This window comes from Hyperoodon ampullatus (genome assembly GCF_949752795.1).
Source record: "Hyperoodon ampullatus genome assembly, chromosome: 8".
Classification (NCBI taxonomy): domain Eukaryota; kingdom Metazoa; phylum Chordata; class Mammalia; order Artiodactyla; family Ziphiidae; genus Hyperoodon; species Hyperoodon ampullatus.
Genome location: NC_136921.1, coordinates 68,565,633 through 68,584,986, shown reverse-complemented (window position 1 = coordinate 68,584,986; position 19,354 = coordinate 68,565,633). Strand labels below are relative to the sequence as shown.

Genomic DNA, 19,354 nt, shown 5'->3' with positions numbered 1-19,354 from the left:
GAACTTCAAAGCACTGCACCTGTCTACAGCACCTACAAATCTTGCCGTCAGCATTTGTTTAGACTCTCCACTATTCCCCGAGTTCTGAAGCTGCGTAGTGCTTTTTGTGTCAGTATGATTCATGGTTGTACCATCCCTTAACTTGTTTCTATATGTACCCCAATATTCACCAGTGAAACAAAGGTTAGTACAACTAATCTGTCCAATTATTAAACTAGACTTCTATCTTCTGGACTTGCACATAAAACTTGAGACAACATTAAACCCATAGGTCTTTTAATTGCCATTATTAAATTTTCCTTTGGGTTTTAAAACATTTAATTTCAGAATAGACATTTTTAAAGTTTCTGCATTGTTGTTGTATTACTGTTGCATCAACCTAGAATCTTTCTCCATTATGAAAATGTTTAACAGTATTTCTTTTCTAAATCAAGAGTTCTAAACATGTTAAACACACTTTTTAAAAAATGGCAGAGATATTCACCTTTTCCTTGCTGACACTCTTATTTCTAATCCAGTTCTGAAGTTATAAAGCTGATAGTCAATATAAACTGGTGTTAAGCTAGTAACTAATAAAATCTGCAATTCTGCAACAAACACCACTGATGGAATGAGCATTATTTATTTTTAAAGATCTACAAATAAAAACTTCAACAAAAGCAAACCCCTGAAACTAGACTTCACTAAAAAAACTAAACTTAAAAAAAAGTACTGTTAAATGCACCAGACACAACATTGTAGATCAACTATACTTCAATTAAAAAAAAAAAAGGCACAAGTGTAGACTTTCTCAAAACTCTATCCATACTTGTGTTCAGCAAGCTTTCCTTATGGCTTGGCTTATAATGCTTTAGAAATAGCTGTGGGATCCAACAGCTGTGGGAGCTGTGGGATCCAACAGCTGTGGGAGCTGTGGGATCCCAAAGGGGATCTTCCCCGTCTGTATCCAGTGGGCTGGCAGTTTGTGGCAAAGGCATGGGCAAAGGGTGGAGTGCCAACCAATAATGGCTTGTGCTTAAGTTTATAGCGTATCCTTTCTAAAAAGCAAAAGATCTGTCCACATTACTTCAGAGCTGTAGTAATACTGCTGTCCTAAAGCTTCTTAATGTGTGTCTGAGACTCAAGAGCAAAGAGTACACATGAAAATGAAGGCAGAGGGGCTTCCCTGGTGGCGCAGTGGTTGAGAGTCCGCCTGCCGATGCAGGGGACACAGGTTCATGCCCCGGTCTGGGAAGATCCCACATGCCACGGAGCGACTGGGCTTGTGAGCCATGGCCGCTGGGCCTGTGCGTCCGGAGCCTGTGCTCCGGAACGGGAGAGGCCACAGCAGTGAGAGGCCCGCGTACCGCAAAAAAAAAAAAAAAGAAAATGAAGGCAGAGACTGGGGTGATGCTTCTACATGCCAGGAAAGCCAAAAATTGCCAGCAAACCACAGAAGCTAGGGGAGAGGGATGGAACAGCCTTCCTCACAGCCCTTAGAAGGGACCAACACTTGCTGACAAAGTTATCTCAGACTTCTAGCCCCCAGAACCAAAACAATAAATTTCTGTTATTTAAGCCACTCAGCTTGTGGCTGTTAACAGCAGCCATAGTAAACTAATACAGTATTTTTCAACATCACTAAGTATTTTGGGTTTTTTTTCCCTTACTTTAAAAGTATGGATTTACAGTCTCCTAAGGCAAAGAAATAAAAGCAAAAATAAACAAATGGGACCTAATCAAACTTTAAGCTTTTGCACAGCAAACCATGAACAGAACGAAGACAACCTCGGAATGGGAGAAAGTATCTGCAAATGATGCAACCAACAAGGGGTTACTTTCCAAAATATACCAACAGCTCACACAACTCAATACCAAAAAACCAAACCACCCAATCAAAAAACAGGCAGAAGATCTAAATGGAAATTTCTCCAAAGAAGACATACAGATGGTCAACAGGCGAATGAAAAGATGCTCAAAACTGCTAATTATTAGAGAAATGCAAATCAAAACTACAATGAGGTACCACCTCACTCTGGTCAGAATGGCCATCATCAAAAAGTCTGCAAATAATAAATGCTGGAGATGGTGTGCAGAAATGTTGGTGGGAATGTAAACTGGTGCAGCCACTATGGAGAACAGTATGGAGGTTCCAAGAAACTAAAATAGAACTACCGTATGATCCAGCAATCCCACTCCTGGGCATATATCTGGAAAAGACAAAAACTCTAATTAGAAAAGATACATGCACCCCAACATTCACAGCAACGCTATTTACAATACCCAAGACAGAAACAACCCAAATGCCCATCAACAGATGATTAGTTTAAGATGTGACATATATATATATATATATAAAAGATCTCTCACACACAATGGAGTATTAGCCATAAAAAAGAACTAAATATTGCCCTTTGCAACATGGATGGATGCAGAAAATATCATACAGAGACAGAAAGACAAGTATTATATGATATCACATATGCACAATCTATAAAATAGTACAAATGAATCTTTTTTTTTTTTTTTTTTTTTTTTTTTGCGGTATGCAGGCCTTTCACTGCTGTGGCCTCTCCCGTTGCAGAGCACAGGCTCCGGACGCACAGGCTCAGCAGCCATGGCTCACGGGCCCAGCCGCTCCGTGGCATGTGGGATCTTCCTGGACCGGGGCACGAACCCATGTCCCCTGCATCGGCAGGCAGACTCTCAACCACTGCGCCACCAGGGAAGCCCCCAAATGAATCTTTATACAAAGCAGAAAGAGACTCATAGGCATAGAAAACAAACTTATGGTTAACAAAGGGGACAGGGAGGGAGGAAGAGGGATAAATGAGAAGTATGGATTAAGAGATAAACTCTACTATACATAAAATAGATACGTAACAAGGATTTACTGTGTAACACGGAATAATATTCAATATCTTGTAATAACCTATAATGGAAATAACCTGAAAAACATATATATAACTGAACCACTTTGCTGTATACCTGAAACTAGCACAATATTGTAAATCAACTATACTTCAATTTTTTAAAAAAAACGTATGGATTTAGAAGTGTGTGGAACCCATAAGACCATGAATAAAATAGAGATCCTCTATGGTTAAAAACAGGCCATAAAGAGGGGAAGAATATGAATGGTTCATGTGCTCGTGGAGGAATACAATGCTCACTTTTAGGCTGGTATCTGGATTATGTTATTCTCATTCATTTCAGGAGGCCTCACTGAAACACAAAAATTAAAAAAAACAAAAACCAAAGAACAACAAGTACCAGAATTTATTTTTTTAGTTTTATTTCAGATTAAAGTGCATTTCTTTAAAAATGTTTCAATGTCCAGTTTCAATTGGCAAGTGATAACAGTCAACTCTCAACAGATTATGAAAGTTTTACTGTGGATCAGACACAGATTCTCCCTCCCTCCACTCAGTCATAATGAACCTGAAAATACAATTTTAGTATAGGTCTACCTGCTTCAAACGTTGTATAAAGCATTACACAAACAAAACTGACTGCACCCTTATTTCCCATCTACTAGTACAGTCAATTGAGGAATGAACAGGTACTTCTGTGAAGTTTCAACTTAAATCATTTGACTTATCAAATATAAATACTTTCTGAATGTAAAACTAAGCTCTCTTAGAGTTTATCAAGTGATGAAAACAAAAATATTACAGGGCTAATAAATGACTGATTTGGCTTCTCTCAGTCCTTTTCTAAGTGCACATTAGTCAAGTCTATCCACAGGAGGTAGTGTTTATATTGAAAGCGATCCATTACTCAACAACACAGAAAGCAAACTCCCCAAAGCCCCAATTGTTTTACAGGTGTGATTTAACCAATTAGTGCCAGATGCCTTTCCTTCACACATCAGGTCCCTTAATATCCATGGCAAACACAAAACAATGTTTTAAGAGTTTGGGAGAAAAAGGCGTACGTAAAAAATACTAGTATCTCCTAGTATATGTGTATTTGAGCAATGGTAAGATATAAATGGAACCAGGGGAACCCATTTTATAAAATAAAATCTAAATAATGGCAATAGAAATTAAATCAATATTCTTATCCTGCCAGCCAGAAGTAGCCAAACTGCCATGTATGAAATCTATCCCTTATGTCAAGGACTGGCACACTTTATGTAAAGTGTCAGATAGTAAGTAGTATGTTTGGTATTACAAGCCACCACAGTCCTTCAGACTACTCAATTCTACCACTGTAGCTGGAAAGCAGCCAAATATGTAAATAAGCATGACCGTGTCCCAGTCAAACCTTATTTACAAACAATACAATTTTAATTTTATATATTTTCATGTGCCACAAAATACTATTCTTTTGCTTTTTTCAACCATTTAGAAAACGTAAAAACCACTCTTAGCTCATTAGATGTAAAAAAGAGGTGGCAGGCTTCTCTGGTGGCGCAGTGGTTGGGAGTTCGCCTGCCAATGCAGGGGACGTGGGTTTGTGCCCCGGTTCGGGGGGATCCCATGTGCCGTGGAGCAGCTGGGCCCGTGAGCCATGGCCGCCGGGCCTGCGCGTCCGGAGCCTGCGCTCCGTGACGCGAGAGGCCACAGCAGTGAGGGGCCCGCGTACTGCAAAAAAAAAAAAAAAAAAAAAAAAAAAGTCCAGTAAAAAAGAGGAGGCAGGTTGTAGTCTGCCAACCTCTGCTCTTTAAACTTACTAGGCAAAACTGCCGTCTTTCGTTTCCTATACTCAAAATCGATTCTTAATTCCATTTTTCTATTAGAAATTTCCATTCCATAAAAATAAAAAATTCCTCAGACTCCTATTAACTATTCAACTAAGTATCAAAATAGCTATTATACATTCCATTTTCGGTTCCATGACATTTTATTTTGAAAGTGAACTTTCTAGTTATATGCAGTTTATCCATCTAAGAAGTAACACTGTCTTTTGTTGGAAATTATTTACTGATGGGGGGTCAGAGTATTAAATGATAATGTATTTCTAAATAATTATTCAAGGGCTTTATGAACATTATGGTACTGTATTATGTATAGGATAACTCAGGGACCACTGGCTGCCAGTTATTTTCAAAATACACAGAACGGTTTGTCTTTGTACTTAATGACCTAATTGCTTTATTACTATTTCAGCTCAATTTGTCTTTCCCTTTCTGTTCATCATTTATCAGCGCATCAATCTCTATCAGCATATAAGTTTGCCATCTGATAAGCTTAGCTTCATCCAGTTATAAAATGGTACACTGTAGTGTAAAGATATTGTTCCCTCTACTACAAGTAGAAGACCAAAAGCTATGTAGGCGTTCTTCTTCCATGTGACATCAATTTAAAATACTATCTTTAATTTTATACTCACATGCAAAGAGAGAGGTTATCTTTTATTCTAATGGTATATTTCAGGGGAGTAAGCATTTACAGTTCAGCACTTGATTTTAACTGTTCTTTGGTGAAAGGATTGGCATATGAAGAAAAAAACGGTAAAGACCACATTGTAAAATTTAATATTCTATTCCAAGAACTAAGTAGACATTCATAATTGTATCAGACTACTAGTATCTATAGATCTTCAAATCCAAATGACTCAGATTTTAATGGATACTTTCAAGAAACAATATACAAAACCTGGCATATAATAGACATATCATTAATTGGGCCATGAGAAACCACAAAGACCAGATTTGTTTCACAGATTGAGCTATCAGTAAATTTTGATAATCTATTTTTAAAACCCATTACTTAACTTCTGGCGACGTTTCCTTAAGTGCTTTGGATGAGGGCAGCTCTTACAATAAAAGTATTTAAATATGAAGGAAATATAACATCTTAACAGAATGCCAAGAAAAACTCATTTTGGAAAATCAGATTATTCAACTCTTTCAACTCCATTTTTCAACAAAACAGGAAGTTTTAACCATGTAATGTCGCAGCAGTCACCAGAGGTCTTCAGTGAAATGATTATAAGGCACATTTGTCAGAATTGTCAGAAGTGACAGCACTGCTAACTTCACTGCCAAATTAAACTTAGTTAGGGGTAGTCTGTTTTCAAGGTTTATTAATGAAATAATGAAGTCCCATAACTTAGTCTCTAAATGAAATCTTGCCTTCTAAATGCACCTCTAATATTGTGAAAATTTACCTTTATATTAACAAAAAAATCAGAACATAATTCACATATACTCGTAAGGCTCATATTGTCCAAACTACTAAATAAGGTTCTTTGTAACATAAAATATTTATCTTCCATATTTAAAAGGCTCCAAATGAGGCAAAATTCTACCTTTTACAATTTTATTTAAATTTTTGAACTGTAATTTGAAGCCTTCAAGACCAACCTGAATCCTCAATTCAAACATTTGAAAAAGTTTCTTTAAAAAAGACTAGCTTTTATCTTTTGTGGCAATAATTCTAAGGACTTAAATCTGCTTGGGATACCAAAACCTAATTTAATTTAGATCTTGAAGCCTCTTATGCTGACGACCACAAATGCAGTCCACATCAGCATTTGTATGGATCACATGGGAATTGTTAGACATGAACTATTAGGCCCCCATCACAGACCTACGGAATCAGAATCTGCATTTTTACAAATACATGCAAGTTTGAGAAGCACTATGTTAAGAGTCAGAACTTCACTCTAATGTTTGTATACAACATACAAGACCTTTCTAATGGCTTAGGGATAAAATGGACATGTGCTGAACTAATGAGCAAGCAGACAACTCCCCTGACTCAAGTCTTAGCCTAATAATTATTAACAACTGCTATTTTATGGCCTCCAAGCCTAGCTCATAAATTATCTCCCTGCAAATCAATTATGAAGAATATGAGATGGAATCTAGGCTTTTCTTAGTGGATTATAAAGTCAAAGTTGGAAGGAATGGCATTAAGAGAAAAATGTGACACTGTAACTCGTATTTTTGGTAAATTTCAACTAAGCCTGCCTTTGAAACAGCACTTATTTTTACTTATTCCTTTAAAAACAAAACTCTACTTGTATGTTTTCCACATACTCCTCCCATTTTTCCAAACTTTCGTTTCTTGTCCTGCCACCTTTATTTAAGGCAAGATATAACCCAACTTTCTTGACATTTTTATGATTCTTAAATATGTAACAGAATCCCTGACTACTACACCAAGCTGCACAGAAAGAATGAATCATGGGCAATGTCAGGGTTACCATAAAGTTCACATTTCAATCTTATTTTTGACTGTATTATCCTACTGCATAATTACTTGAGCAAAAGCTCTCCACTATTCAACAATGGCTTTCGAACTTGTTCAAATAGCAGAGCATCTTTAATAATGGGCTCACTGAAATAATGAAAATGTAAATCCACTATGAAATCCATTTTGGAACATGGAAAATTGTACTATGGCTCTGCATTCAACTAGATTCTTTATAAATGCATAAAATAAGAAATCACATTTGAGTGTTCTTAGTAATGTTTGCCATGTTTTATTAACCATTAGGAATTATTTGAAAAAAACTGATTTCACTTTAATAGTGAAACAACACACACTGGAGCTGATCAAGGAATATTAATGCTTTCAGCTCTTCTGGAATCACTCAGGAAAAAATTTGCAGAAAATTTTAAGGCAAGAAAATTGAAAATAAGGTGCCTCACATACACACTTATAACTATATCAACAATGAAGACTTAGCAAACTGGTTTTTGCCCTCAAATATTTTAAAATATATCCTTATTAAACCACAATGTTTTAAAATTAAAATCTGTGCTTGCATCAAACTCAGTGATTTAAGTAAACGGTAATCATTTTGGTCACATTTTCTGCTATACTGTTCACCTTCCCAAGAACTTCATCCCACCAGCAAGTAAGTTTAGTTCACACAAATATTAAGATACGAAGTCATGAAATGAGCTAATTCTGACTCCTCTCAACACACATACACATCCCTTCTTACACATGTTCGCAAAAACATATATGCCTCTTTACTGTCAAATACAATTTGGGAAATAAATGATAGACAATTTAAACCACAATTATAAATGTTTAAAAAAATTCCTAATTTTTCATTAGTTATTTCTTCAAGCTACAATCCTCAGTTCAGTGGTCCCAGAATTTCTTTTAAAATCATCCTCAGCATATAAATATCACTTAGACCCTAAAATATTTGCGATGTACTGATACTGGATTATTAAAGAAAAACCAACTTTTACAGTGACTGGGTGGCAGCCCCCTTCTGAATGTAAAGCTAACCAAGACACAAGGATTAAACTTTCTATAAGTTGCTGAAGAATGTGTGCCTTTTCAAGTAAGGGTTAGTTCTGAATAAGTCTGAAACTGAGAAGATCACTCACTCATTCTATTTCGAAAACAAATGAAATACTCTCACTGTTAAAAAGATGAAACAAATATGGGAAAGTCAGGCACTAATACTAGTTGGTAAAATCTACAAATGGTTTAATTACATACACCCTACTTTTTTACTCGGAAAAACATAAATATTTTGAAAGAACAGTTTCAAATTTCTCCCAAGTTTGCTTTAGGTATAGGTAAAAAGAGCAGATAAACTCTAGATTTCTTATGGTCCAAGTTATAATGAAAATACTCAAGCTAAATCCCCATTAAAGAGAAATGTAATGAGGCACACTTTCTAGTGGCTGATACCCTCTTCTAAACCAAAAGGGATGGGGGTTGCAGGGGAAGGTTATGGGAATGAATGGCAAAGTTGTCATGTAACACTTTCTCATTTCTATTACTTTACTCTTTCTGGTTACTTTAGAAAATAAACATATGTTTTAACTAACACTATTAACTAAGTACAAAACTATTTGTTGTTTTATTTGTAGAGACTGAATCCTACAAACATCTGCAGCAAGCCCATGAAGCACTTCTACCATCCATACTGATATCTCAGTATTCAATATATACAAAATTATGTTTCTATTAAACAAAGGTATTCACAAGAAGCTGCAGAAAAAAAACTCATGCAATTAACGAAGACTGAAATTTATAAATTAAAAACTTAATCTATACATAATGTACAAATAGTCGTGCATTTTTAGATGAATATTATATGTCTCATAAGAGTATATTTCACAGGCAAATGCTGCTGAACAAATATTTGCTAACGCAAATGAATGGAATTTTAGTAAATTCTGCTTTAATATTTAACCCCAGAAGTTGAAACTTTTGATATTTTTCTTGAAATATAAATATTTTCTTGTCCAAATAACGTTGATGTCTGTGGAAAGCGTTCCAAAAGATTCTCTTGCATCTCATTTGGGGTGTTTTACCAAGAACAAATTTCTTAAACCTCAGGCACAACAAATGTAAATTTTAAAAAAGGAAATCAAGTATAAATACCTTATCAGTTCAGCAAAAAGTTCAAATAAAACTTTTCATTTTTACTTACTTAGAACAGGTATATTACATAAAATGTTCCATTAAAATACGCATGAGTAAGTGAAATAAAATGTATGCTATTTAGTTTTTGCTTTCACATTTCAATATTTAAATTTTTGGAAAAACTACGCATAGCAGCCAAGAAAACATGTTATACAGGAAAAAATGATCTCACTTACAAAACTGAACTTAATAAGACATTGCCCTTCAGCGTTTGAAATGTTACCAACTTTGCAAACATTCAGTCTGAAATTGTGCTATATTTTAGAACTTACTTTATGAATCAACAAATCCAGTGATTTTTTTAAACTTCAATTTTCTCTTAAAACACTAAATAGAATTTTCATGGGCTGGTGACCTCCAACGTGACTGCAGATTTTTAATTATGGAGTTTGCCATGCTACCAAGTTTCTCATGCATTTCAAATAGCTGGCTTCCTGAATAATTATGGAGGTCTTCTGAATCTAGTTGAAGAGCAAGTGCACTAATTTGGGCCACAAGATTTTTAGATAACGGAGTCTCTAAAGCAACAGGATCAATTAAATCTAAAAGAAAGGAAAAAAGCACAATTAAATCTATTCCAGATAAATCTTAAATTATATCTCTCTCCTTTTAAGGTAATAAAAATTTAAGTGCCCAGGTTTCAAATTAAGAGTGCAGGCTGAGGTATACCTGCTCAAGATGAAGAGAACAGGCAACAGAAAAATTACCATAGCTTATTCTGTGCCATTAAAGAAATCATGACTACTTCATTTTTATGAACAACATAATTGGAATGCAATGTTTATAGTTTATATCCTCATTTGAGACCTTGATAGAGTAGAAGTTGACAATGAGAGAAAAAGCAACTAGACATACTTGAAGTCGTATCAGTTATTTTTTTCACATACTTGCCAACTATTACACAAAAAAATACTTGTCTAATTCACAGGGCGTGGTCAAATTAAAACTAAAAGCACAATAACAAAATATTTCTTCAATAAAGTCAGCTGATCTTATAAAATTGTCCCACTTTGCTAAAATATACCTGAGGCAAGTCTTTCTTCATCAGGAGAAATAGATTTATTTTCCATTCCATTTACTGTTTTTTCGGAAATATCAAAAACTGGAATCTCTTCTAGTCCACGAGACTTCACCTTGATTTATACATTCAGACCAGTAAAAACAAAAACAAAAGCGACAAATTGAAAGTAATTTTTAATAGTACTAATAGTAACAGGACCACTAATGCTGGAAAACAATCTGACATACTATGTTTCACAGCCCATTACATGATAAGCTTAGCTAATACTGCTAAGAACCCATGTTCTACTAACAACACAAAAATAGCATTACATAGCACTATTTTTTCAAAGAGGTGGTTATGGGGTTTATAATATTTCCTAATGGGCTTGTCAAGAAATATTGCAAATGGTAGCCATGAAAAACTACACTGTATTCCCCAGGTTGAGGAACAGGGGAAAAGCAAATCTAAGGCAGAGATTTCCAAGCTTAAATAATATATGGACTTCTTTTTTTAAAAAGAACACTATTTTCAAAGGTATCCCCAGGGCTTACTGATTGTTGATTGAGAAAATACTAATTTCAGAACGTTAGAGTTACCATATGACTGATCAATTAGATTCCTACATATATACCCAAGAGAAATAAAGAACGTTATGTCCACACAAAAACTTGTATATGAATGTACCTAATAGCATATTCATAATAAGAAAGTGTGTAAACAACCCAAATGTTCAAGTGATGAATGGATAACCAAAACGTTGTATAGCCATAGAATGGGATATTATTTAACCATAAAAAGGAATGAAGTACTAATACCTGTGAACCTTGAAAACATTATGCTCAGTTAAAGAAGTCATTCACAAAAGACTACAGGTTATATGACTCCACTTTTATGGACTGTCCACAATAGGCAATCTACAAAGATTAGTGGTTGCCTTGGGGGTGAAAATGCAGAGTGACTGCTAATGAGTACAGGGTTTTTTTTTCGGGGTAATAACAAATGTTCTAAATTTAGGTCTTGGTGAGGGGTGTGTACCTTTGTGAATATACTAAAAAACCACTTAATTGTGTGTTTTGGGTGGGTGAATTTTATGGTATGTGGCTGGATCTCAAGCAGTTGAAATACTTCAGCTATCAAACTGAAAATTACTAATCATTTTTTTTGTTCCACTGGTTAAATGTTTTTAAAGATCAAGTAAAATTAATACTAAATCAAGGACTTTCACGAATACAGCAGAAGTCTTCAGTAGTCTGCAAACTCCAGTCCCAGAAATTCTAATAGAATACCGGCTTTCACCCTTAACAAACCCTATTTTTCATATATTCACAGTTTTGCATAGTATCAATGAATACATAATGGGTTTCAGGAGAGTCTGTGAATTCTTCTGAAATGATATACAAAATTTTCCGTATATTGATACATTTTTATACGGCAAAAGAATCTTGGCTTTCATAAGAATCTTGAGAAATGTCCATGACCTAAAATGTTTGTGTTAAAAGCTGATAGGAAGAACAAGTAAAAAAAATTGGCCACAATTGTGCTGGATATCAAATCAAAATACTGTTAACTACAAATCTGCAAGATTTTTGTAAATGTTTAGATTTGAACATCTAGGTTTTAGAAATGGCAGCCATGAAACCAATCACCTATTTGGTGGAAATAAGAGATAAGAGGGTAGGAAAATTGAATTCAAAGAATAAAGGGGTATTATACACAGTAACAGTACAAAATGAGCAAATCTATGGAATTATAAATGAATCTTTTAAGTTACTCTTAACTGCAGGGGAAGGGAAGATAAGGTATCATATAAAATGAGCTTTTTAAGCAAGAATAGTTTAAATGCAAACTTCTGTAACTGTATTGCTTGATCATTTATTTATACATGATGTTATGACTAACATCTAAGTTTTTACCTGCTGCTCATGATATACTCTGAGAGCCTTTTTTACATTAGACACTTTTGGAGAACGGATAGGAAGAGTTTTTATTTCAGATGCTGTAAGAGTACTCAAATCACCAATTGTTTTTATATTCTTGGCTCTAATGAGTTGTCCCAGTCCTCTTGCCCTAAAGAGATGACAGAAACAGGAAAAATGTCATATAGTTTTATATTTATTCTGTTTGTAAGGACCTATCCAATTGAATTTCCTCATTTAAGCTCAATCATAACTGAATTTATATAGACCCACCTAGCCCACTCTGAGGACAGGCATATTGCATTTACTTTAAAACAAAATTTGAATCTGATGTGTATACCTGGCTTAAGCAAGATTAACTTTTACAAACATAAAGTGGAACTAATTATACTCCTTATAGTATTTATATTAGGATTAAATAAGATAATGTATGCAAAACCTGGCAAATATTAAGCACACAATTATCTTAGCCATTACTGTATTATGATCAATGCTTCTATTATTGCCATATCTCACCCATCTTCCCAGCTGCATTTTCATTTATTTCTAAAACAAAGTGTGTGAAAGTACATATAAATCAATTCTAAACATGAGAACCTTGATCATTTAAATATCCCTCTTAAGTAAGTGGCATCTCTAGGTATAAGCCAGAAGCCTAAATAACCACTTACCACATGTTGGACGTAATCTGAGGTAAAATGATGTCAACTGGTGCTACACAGTTCACCAAAGCAGGGTAAACACTTTCTGTTGGGCATGGCACAGATTCCTTAGCCATTTCTGCAATCTTAGAATAAATTTCAAAAGCTGTTAAATAGAGGTCACCTGACTGAACATGAAAATATAAAGTTGCATGAAAACTAAAGCACTTCTTACTAAACACTTCTTTGAGCTCTTAAATTTAGGGCTACGTGATCCTGGGGACAGAAATCCTTTGGCTGAAGTAGTATTATGCTAGATAGAAGAAAGGAGAAAAAAAAAAACTCAGAACCCTAGATAACTGTAAATTTTTACAACTTTATTTTCACAACTTAAGCCTGCAGTAATGTCTTAAAATTTTCAGAAAATGTAAAAGGTAACAATATTACTGGATCAATGACTTGCTGGATCATCATTGCCTCTTACCACCTCTTCTCTTCACATCTGCTTACCAAGTAAGCAGACAAAAGAACAATAAACCAAACCAAGTAAGTTTGTTTCTTAAATAGTTAATTTTAAGACAAATTACCCAACACAATTCTGTCTGCATGTGTATTTTTTAAAGCCTACAGCTTACCTTAGATTGCGCAGTAGGTGAAGTTTTAACACTTTTTACTACGGGAGAACTATTTGAAGAATGGCACCTAACAATAGAGCATCGCCTATCAATGTCATCTGCCAATCCTGCCTGGTATATAGGATCTGCAAAGGAGACACGGCGAACCTGAAAACATAGGCCATGTTTTTATTTAACAAAATTAAAAGTTTAAAAAAAAAACACTGTAAATTCTCATTATAAGGTTAGCCAAAAATAGAATGTGAAGCTTAATTTATTTCACTAGAAGCCAACTGCACATAGTTGTAGTTCTTCCTGGTGACTGCTTTCATAGATATTACTCAAGACCAAGGGTCATTCCAATTATCTATGGTCTAAACTGCATAATACAGCAACAAGCAGAGTGAAAGAAGGATAGCAGCAGAAACTTAATGAAATTGCATGTGACAGTTAAAACTGTATAATCAAATTCTATTAACCTTACAGGCTTACTATGGACTGTAAAGAACAAGGTAAAGAGGCAGAGGCAGTACCAACTGGCCTCTGGTGTATCTTACTAAGCTCAGTTCTTAACTCTTTGAGGGTTCAAGAATCACAGCAATTGGGTGGCTTTTTTTGTCTTTCTTAGCCCAGCTTGAAGTCATTTTGGCCTCTTCTAAACTCTTTATTCACTCATTCAGCTATCTGATATCAGTAACAGAGCACTTAAACCATTAAATATGTATATAAACGCCTCCTGGTCTTGACTCCCAAAAGACTGGGCAGATTTTGTACATATCTGCTACAGAAAACTACTGTATGTTGTACTGTTGCCTAAATAAAAATTAAATGAGCTACTATCAAACAAAACATGACTAGTTAACTGATATTAACAATCTAAAGTATACTGAAGAAATCAAATACATTTTACCTTATGGCCTATTTAAACTTAAGATTAAAAAATAATAATAATAGTAAGAGCCCCCAAACAAAAGCAAACCAAGACCAAACTGAAAAAACCTCAAGTGGTGTTAAGTCTTCCCAAGAACTAATCTCTGAATTCTCAATATTAGAATTTTCAGTATATCTTGGGGAAGTCTTCAAAATGTGCTGGCTAAAGGCAAAATTAAGTGCCAGTATAATTATATTTATACATACACATTTGTATACATAAACACATGTATTCTACAGTAAACGGTAGGTTCAGTTTCAAAATTAAGTTAAGGAATGCCTACATTGTACTTTTTCAAAACATCTACTTTACTAGAGAGGACAAGTTGAGTTATGTAAGCACATGCAACTTTTCCTTTTTATATTGTATTTATGCAACAAATTATGTGCAAGTCACAGGGCCGTGGGTTAAAGCAGATACATAGGTAATCCATATGTTTACAAACCAAAGTAGATAAACTTTAGTGAAGAAGATGGGGACATAAACAAAGTAATTACAAATGAAATCATATCCAGAAATTAATGAACGCACAGCCTAAAGAGATTTTTTTTTTTTTTGCGGTACGCGGGCCTCTCACTGTTGTGGCCTCTCCCGTTGCGGAGCACAGGCTCCGGACGCGCAGGCTCAGCGGCCATGGCTCACGGGCCCAGCCGATCCGCGGCATGTGGGATCTTGCCGGACTGGGGCACAGACCTGTGTCCCCTGTATCGGCAGGCAGACTCTCAACCACTGCGCCACCAGGGAAGCCCCTTTTTTTTCTTTTTAATTAGGCAATGTCTGAAAATAAGTTTATATAAATACTTAAATGTGAAACAGCATAATGTCCTAGTACATAGTAAGTGCTACCTGAAGCTACTTTATCAGTTTCTAAGTGTTTCCTCATATATTATGGTATGAAGAGCAGAAAAAAAATCACCATGAGAGATTATCAAGTTTGCAAAAAATGAACAATGGTGATGGTTGTATGAAGATCTGTAGCTTAGTGTCCTGAAATAAAGGAATATCTAAAGGGCCTCAGGAACTTCCCTGGTGGTGCAGTGGTTAAGAATCCGCCTGCCAGTGCAGCAGACAGGGGTTCGAGCCCTGGTCCAGGAAGATCCCACATGCCGCGGAGCAACTAAGCCCGTGCGTCACAACTACTAAGCCTGCGCTCTAGAGCCTGCAAGCCACAACTACTGAGCCCGCGTGCCACAACTACTGAAGCCCGTGTGCCACAACTACTGAAGCCCACAGGCCTAGAGCCCGTGCTCCGCACGAGAGAAGTCACCAGAGTGAGAAGCCCGCGCACTGCAACGAAGAGTAGCCCCCGCTCGCCACAAGACATAGCCCATGGGAAGCAACAAAGACCCAACGCAGCAAGCAAGCAATAAATTAAATAAATAAATAAATAAATTTAAAGGGCTTCAGTCTCCTTTCTCAACCTTTCCTTCTACCTGCCCTTTTCCCTAGCCACCATGGTAAATACTCAAAATGAATGGTCATATAAACCTAAAATCCTATCATTCACCAGGTATCACCATATGGTCAAAATATTCCAATTAAACACGGACTCATTAATATTCAGCCTCAATCCCCTTACCTTGTGAACAGGTGATGAGACTTCATCTTCTTGGGGTCTTTTTAGTCCTCTCTTTAAAATGCTGGTGGATGGAGAAGCCAAAGGAGACCAGACACAGCGTGTCTGCATGCCACTAGGACTGTCATTTGCTGACATGAGTAAAGGATCAAGATCCCTTAATTTTTGAGGAGATGTATTATTGTCTTCTGATACCAGTTCAGAAACAGCTGTTTCAGCTGTCAGAGGTTGTGGTGTCTCCTCCACTTTCTCGAAAGTATGGTGAACTTCCGGTAAAATTCCATCATTTCCTGCTACCATCTGACTGTCACCTAATTTTGTTTCCTCAAATTTATTAGGTTCAATATTTGTTTCAGTTTTATTAGAGTCAACCTTTCTTTCTTCAGTGCTCATCTCAAGTGTGTTGGGAACAGAGCTATCGATTTCTACATTCAATCTCTTTGCTTCAGCTTCTATAGGCTTAGAGGCTTTGGTAGTTAAGTCCTCATCCTCTGTTTCATTGACACGGTCAGTTTCAGTAGTCACCTCACCAATCACTGTTGCTTCACAATTTTCCATTTCAGCATTCATTTCTCCAGATGAGCCTGGATCAGATTCATCATTTCCTCTGTCTAGTTCTCCAACTGCTATTTGTTCAGAAATCTCTAACTGAGCACTCACTTTTACAGGTGTCGTATTATCAGAATGACCAATACCTGAATTAAATTCCATAGTTATTGCTTTGTCGGCACTGAGTTCTTCAGGTGCATCCGTTTTTTGACTGTTTTCCTCTGTTACCTCTTCCTCTGAAATATCAGTTTTGACACTCGTTTGTTCAGAGAAGCTAGCTTCAGATTTATCATTTTCTGCATTCAATTCCATAGCATCTACTTCTCCTGGATTCAATTCTGCATTTGCTTCAACATTAACAAGGTTCTCTATAATACTCAATTCCTTTTTGGGGACAGCCTCTGGCTTTTCTTCTTTGGTCTCCAAAGTAAAACATTCCAGTGAAATATCTTTGGAGTCACCTAAACATGGGTCAATAGTTTTACATTTTTTATTAGATGGCTCTTGGCTTTCAAGAGATATTGCTACCTCAGAATCCCTATCACAAGTTTCTTCTTTAAAATTTACCATTTCAGAAGGAAGAAAGTCTTGAATAGTATTTTCTTTCAACTCAGTTTCAGATATAATTAATGAATCATTAATAGTATCATTCTCCTCCTTGAGATCCAAATGAAAATTCACACTATCATGCTCATCTAAAAGTTTTACTTCTGAGCACAGATCAGCTTTAGAAGTTTCTGATATAGTTACAGGTGTCTCCGCATCTGTCTTTTTTGTTTCGCTGACTTTTACATCATAATTCTCTGTATTCTTTAACCCAGTGAATGACTTTTCCTGAGGTTGTGATTTTTCTCCACAGCAATCACAACCTTTAGATCTCCTCACCCTCTTACTTCTCTTGTGTTGGCATTCAAGTGTTTGAAGAGTTTTTTCAGAAAGCAAAGAAATGTCTGATGTTTCTGTTTTTGAGGATTCACCCACACTATTTTCTAGAGAGTCTCGCTTATGTAATCTTTTATTGGCATTTCTAGTCCTTAGATTTGATTCCGGTACAGAAGGATTTGAAAAGGAATGTTCTGCACATTTGTTAGTTTTACTTTTTCCCTCATAAGTATTTGATACATCATCAGAAACTTGTAATAATTCTGAAGATATTGTAGAATCTTGAAGAGTTACAGTATTACTTTCTTCTCTTTTTTCACAGATCTGAGATTGTGTATCTTTGTTTACTTCAGAATTCCCTTTATAATCATGTGTCTGACTTTCAACCTTTATATTTACCATTTTCTCTTCTTGATCTTCAATGTCAACACTGTCACTGCTTTTGTTTTTCCATTTTCCAGATCTTTTCTTTTTAGAACCTTCTTCTTTTGCCTCAGAACTATCAGATTCTGAGTTTTCAATGCTGGAAAGTAAACCCTGGGATGCTCTTCTTGTTTGATACCGTGTTCGTCCCCTTACTGTTTTCTCAGAGGATTTATCTGCAATGTCCTGGGCACCATCTCCCTCAGATTTAGTAGTCTCAAGATCTGGCTTTCTTCTATTTTCATCAATTTCAGCATTAGCGCTGGTTTCCCCAAAAGTCTTCTCATGTAAATTATTTCCTTTCTCAATTAAATTTTCCTGTACAGTTTGTTCAGAAATCAATTTTTGCTTAGGTAAAACATCATCTTTTACATGCAATGGACTCCTCTGCAGAGTCTTTTCTTCTTCCTTACGTCTTTCCCTTTTTTGATTATTTTCTTTATCTTGGCTATCAGTGGTTGGCTCTGCTGTTTCTGAACGTCGCCTTAAAGATCGTCTAAGGGTTTTATGATTTGGAGTTATCTGAACATGACTATCCTCATTTACTGTTTGGTCTGTTGTTATTATGGCTGGGGGTGTGTTTTCTTTGGATTCCAAATTAATTTCTACGGTTTTCTCCTCTACAGTATTGTTTTCTAATAGTATAGTATTTTCTATTGCTGGTTTAAGCATCGTATCCTCATACTCCACTGAAGACTCAGAGAGATGAACCTGATTATCTAATACACATTCTGTTTGATTAAGCAAACCAGGTGGGTTATTTTCTAAGGCTACCATGCCATCAACAGATTCCCGAATACTTTTCTCCTGATCAGATCTCATCAAGGGCTTAGACTTTTTATTCCCTATTGGTTCAGGCTTACTCGACCTTCGGCCTGATCTCTTAATCCCATGCACTGTTTTTTCAGAGTCAGATTTTGAAAGAGCCACTTCTCTTTTCTTTGCTTTTGGTGGATTATCTGTTTTAGCCATGCCTTCCTGGTTATTTTTCACTATAACAGCTGATGACATATTATTCAAGGGGGATGAACTAAAGGGTCTATTTTCTGAGCCATCAAACTTCTCCAAAGTAATAAAGGATTGCCTTCGACTTGTAAGCTGTGGGGGAGGAGTTCCAGAAATAGTGGCATTAGAAACCGAGCTACTGCTGACACCAAATGTATTTTCTGTACTAGATGCACATTCAGTTGGCGTCTTCTTTGATACAATTAAAGCCTTTTTTCTGGCATCATTACTGCTCAGTATTTCTGGATTGGTTTCCTCAATAGAACCACACTCATTATTCGAAAGGGAAGCCTTTTCAAGGTGTTCATCCATACCACAGTTTTCCGTGACATGTTGAGGAATGACAATGTCACTCTCCTTTTGTTCCTCCTGCACAGAAATGTACATATACATATAGATTAACCAGCAAACAAGTCTGACTTTCTGGGGAAATTTTTGTGTAAAGCTTTAGTAATTCAAAGGGCAATCTGACTTGCAATATT

At 35.9% G+C, this 19,354-nt stretch overlaps 1 protein-coding gene across 1 annotated transcript in view; it reads right to left on the bottom strand.

Moving 5' to 3' along the window:
* Positions 1 to 8,977: 8,977 nt before the first annotated feature.
* RIF1 (replication timing regulatory factor 1) overlaps positions 8,978 to 19,354 on the bottom strand; it is a gene marked incomplete at its 5' end in the record, with an annotated part of 50,909 nt that continues 40,532 nt past the window's right edge. Inside the window, 7 exons of the mRNA XM_079709948.1 lie at positions 8,978 to 9,874; positions 10,357 to 10,465; positions 12,249 to 12,402; positions 12,923 to 13,038; positions 13,128 to 13,205; positions 13,528 to 13,674; positions 16,017 to 19,241. Coding sequence (XP_079566074.1) covers positions 9,660 to 9,874; positions 10,357 to 10,465; positions 12,249 to 12,402; positions 12,923 to 13,038; positions 13,128 to 13,205; positions 13,528 to 13,674; positions 16,017 to 19,241 — 4,044 coding nt within the window. The 3' untranslated portion in view covers positions 8,978 to 9,659. The remainder of the gene's footprint in view (positions 9,875 to 10,356; positions 10,466 to 12,248; positions 12,403 to 12,922; positions 13,039 to 13,127; positions 13,206 to 13,527; positions 13,675 to 16,016; positions 19,242 to 19,354) is intronic.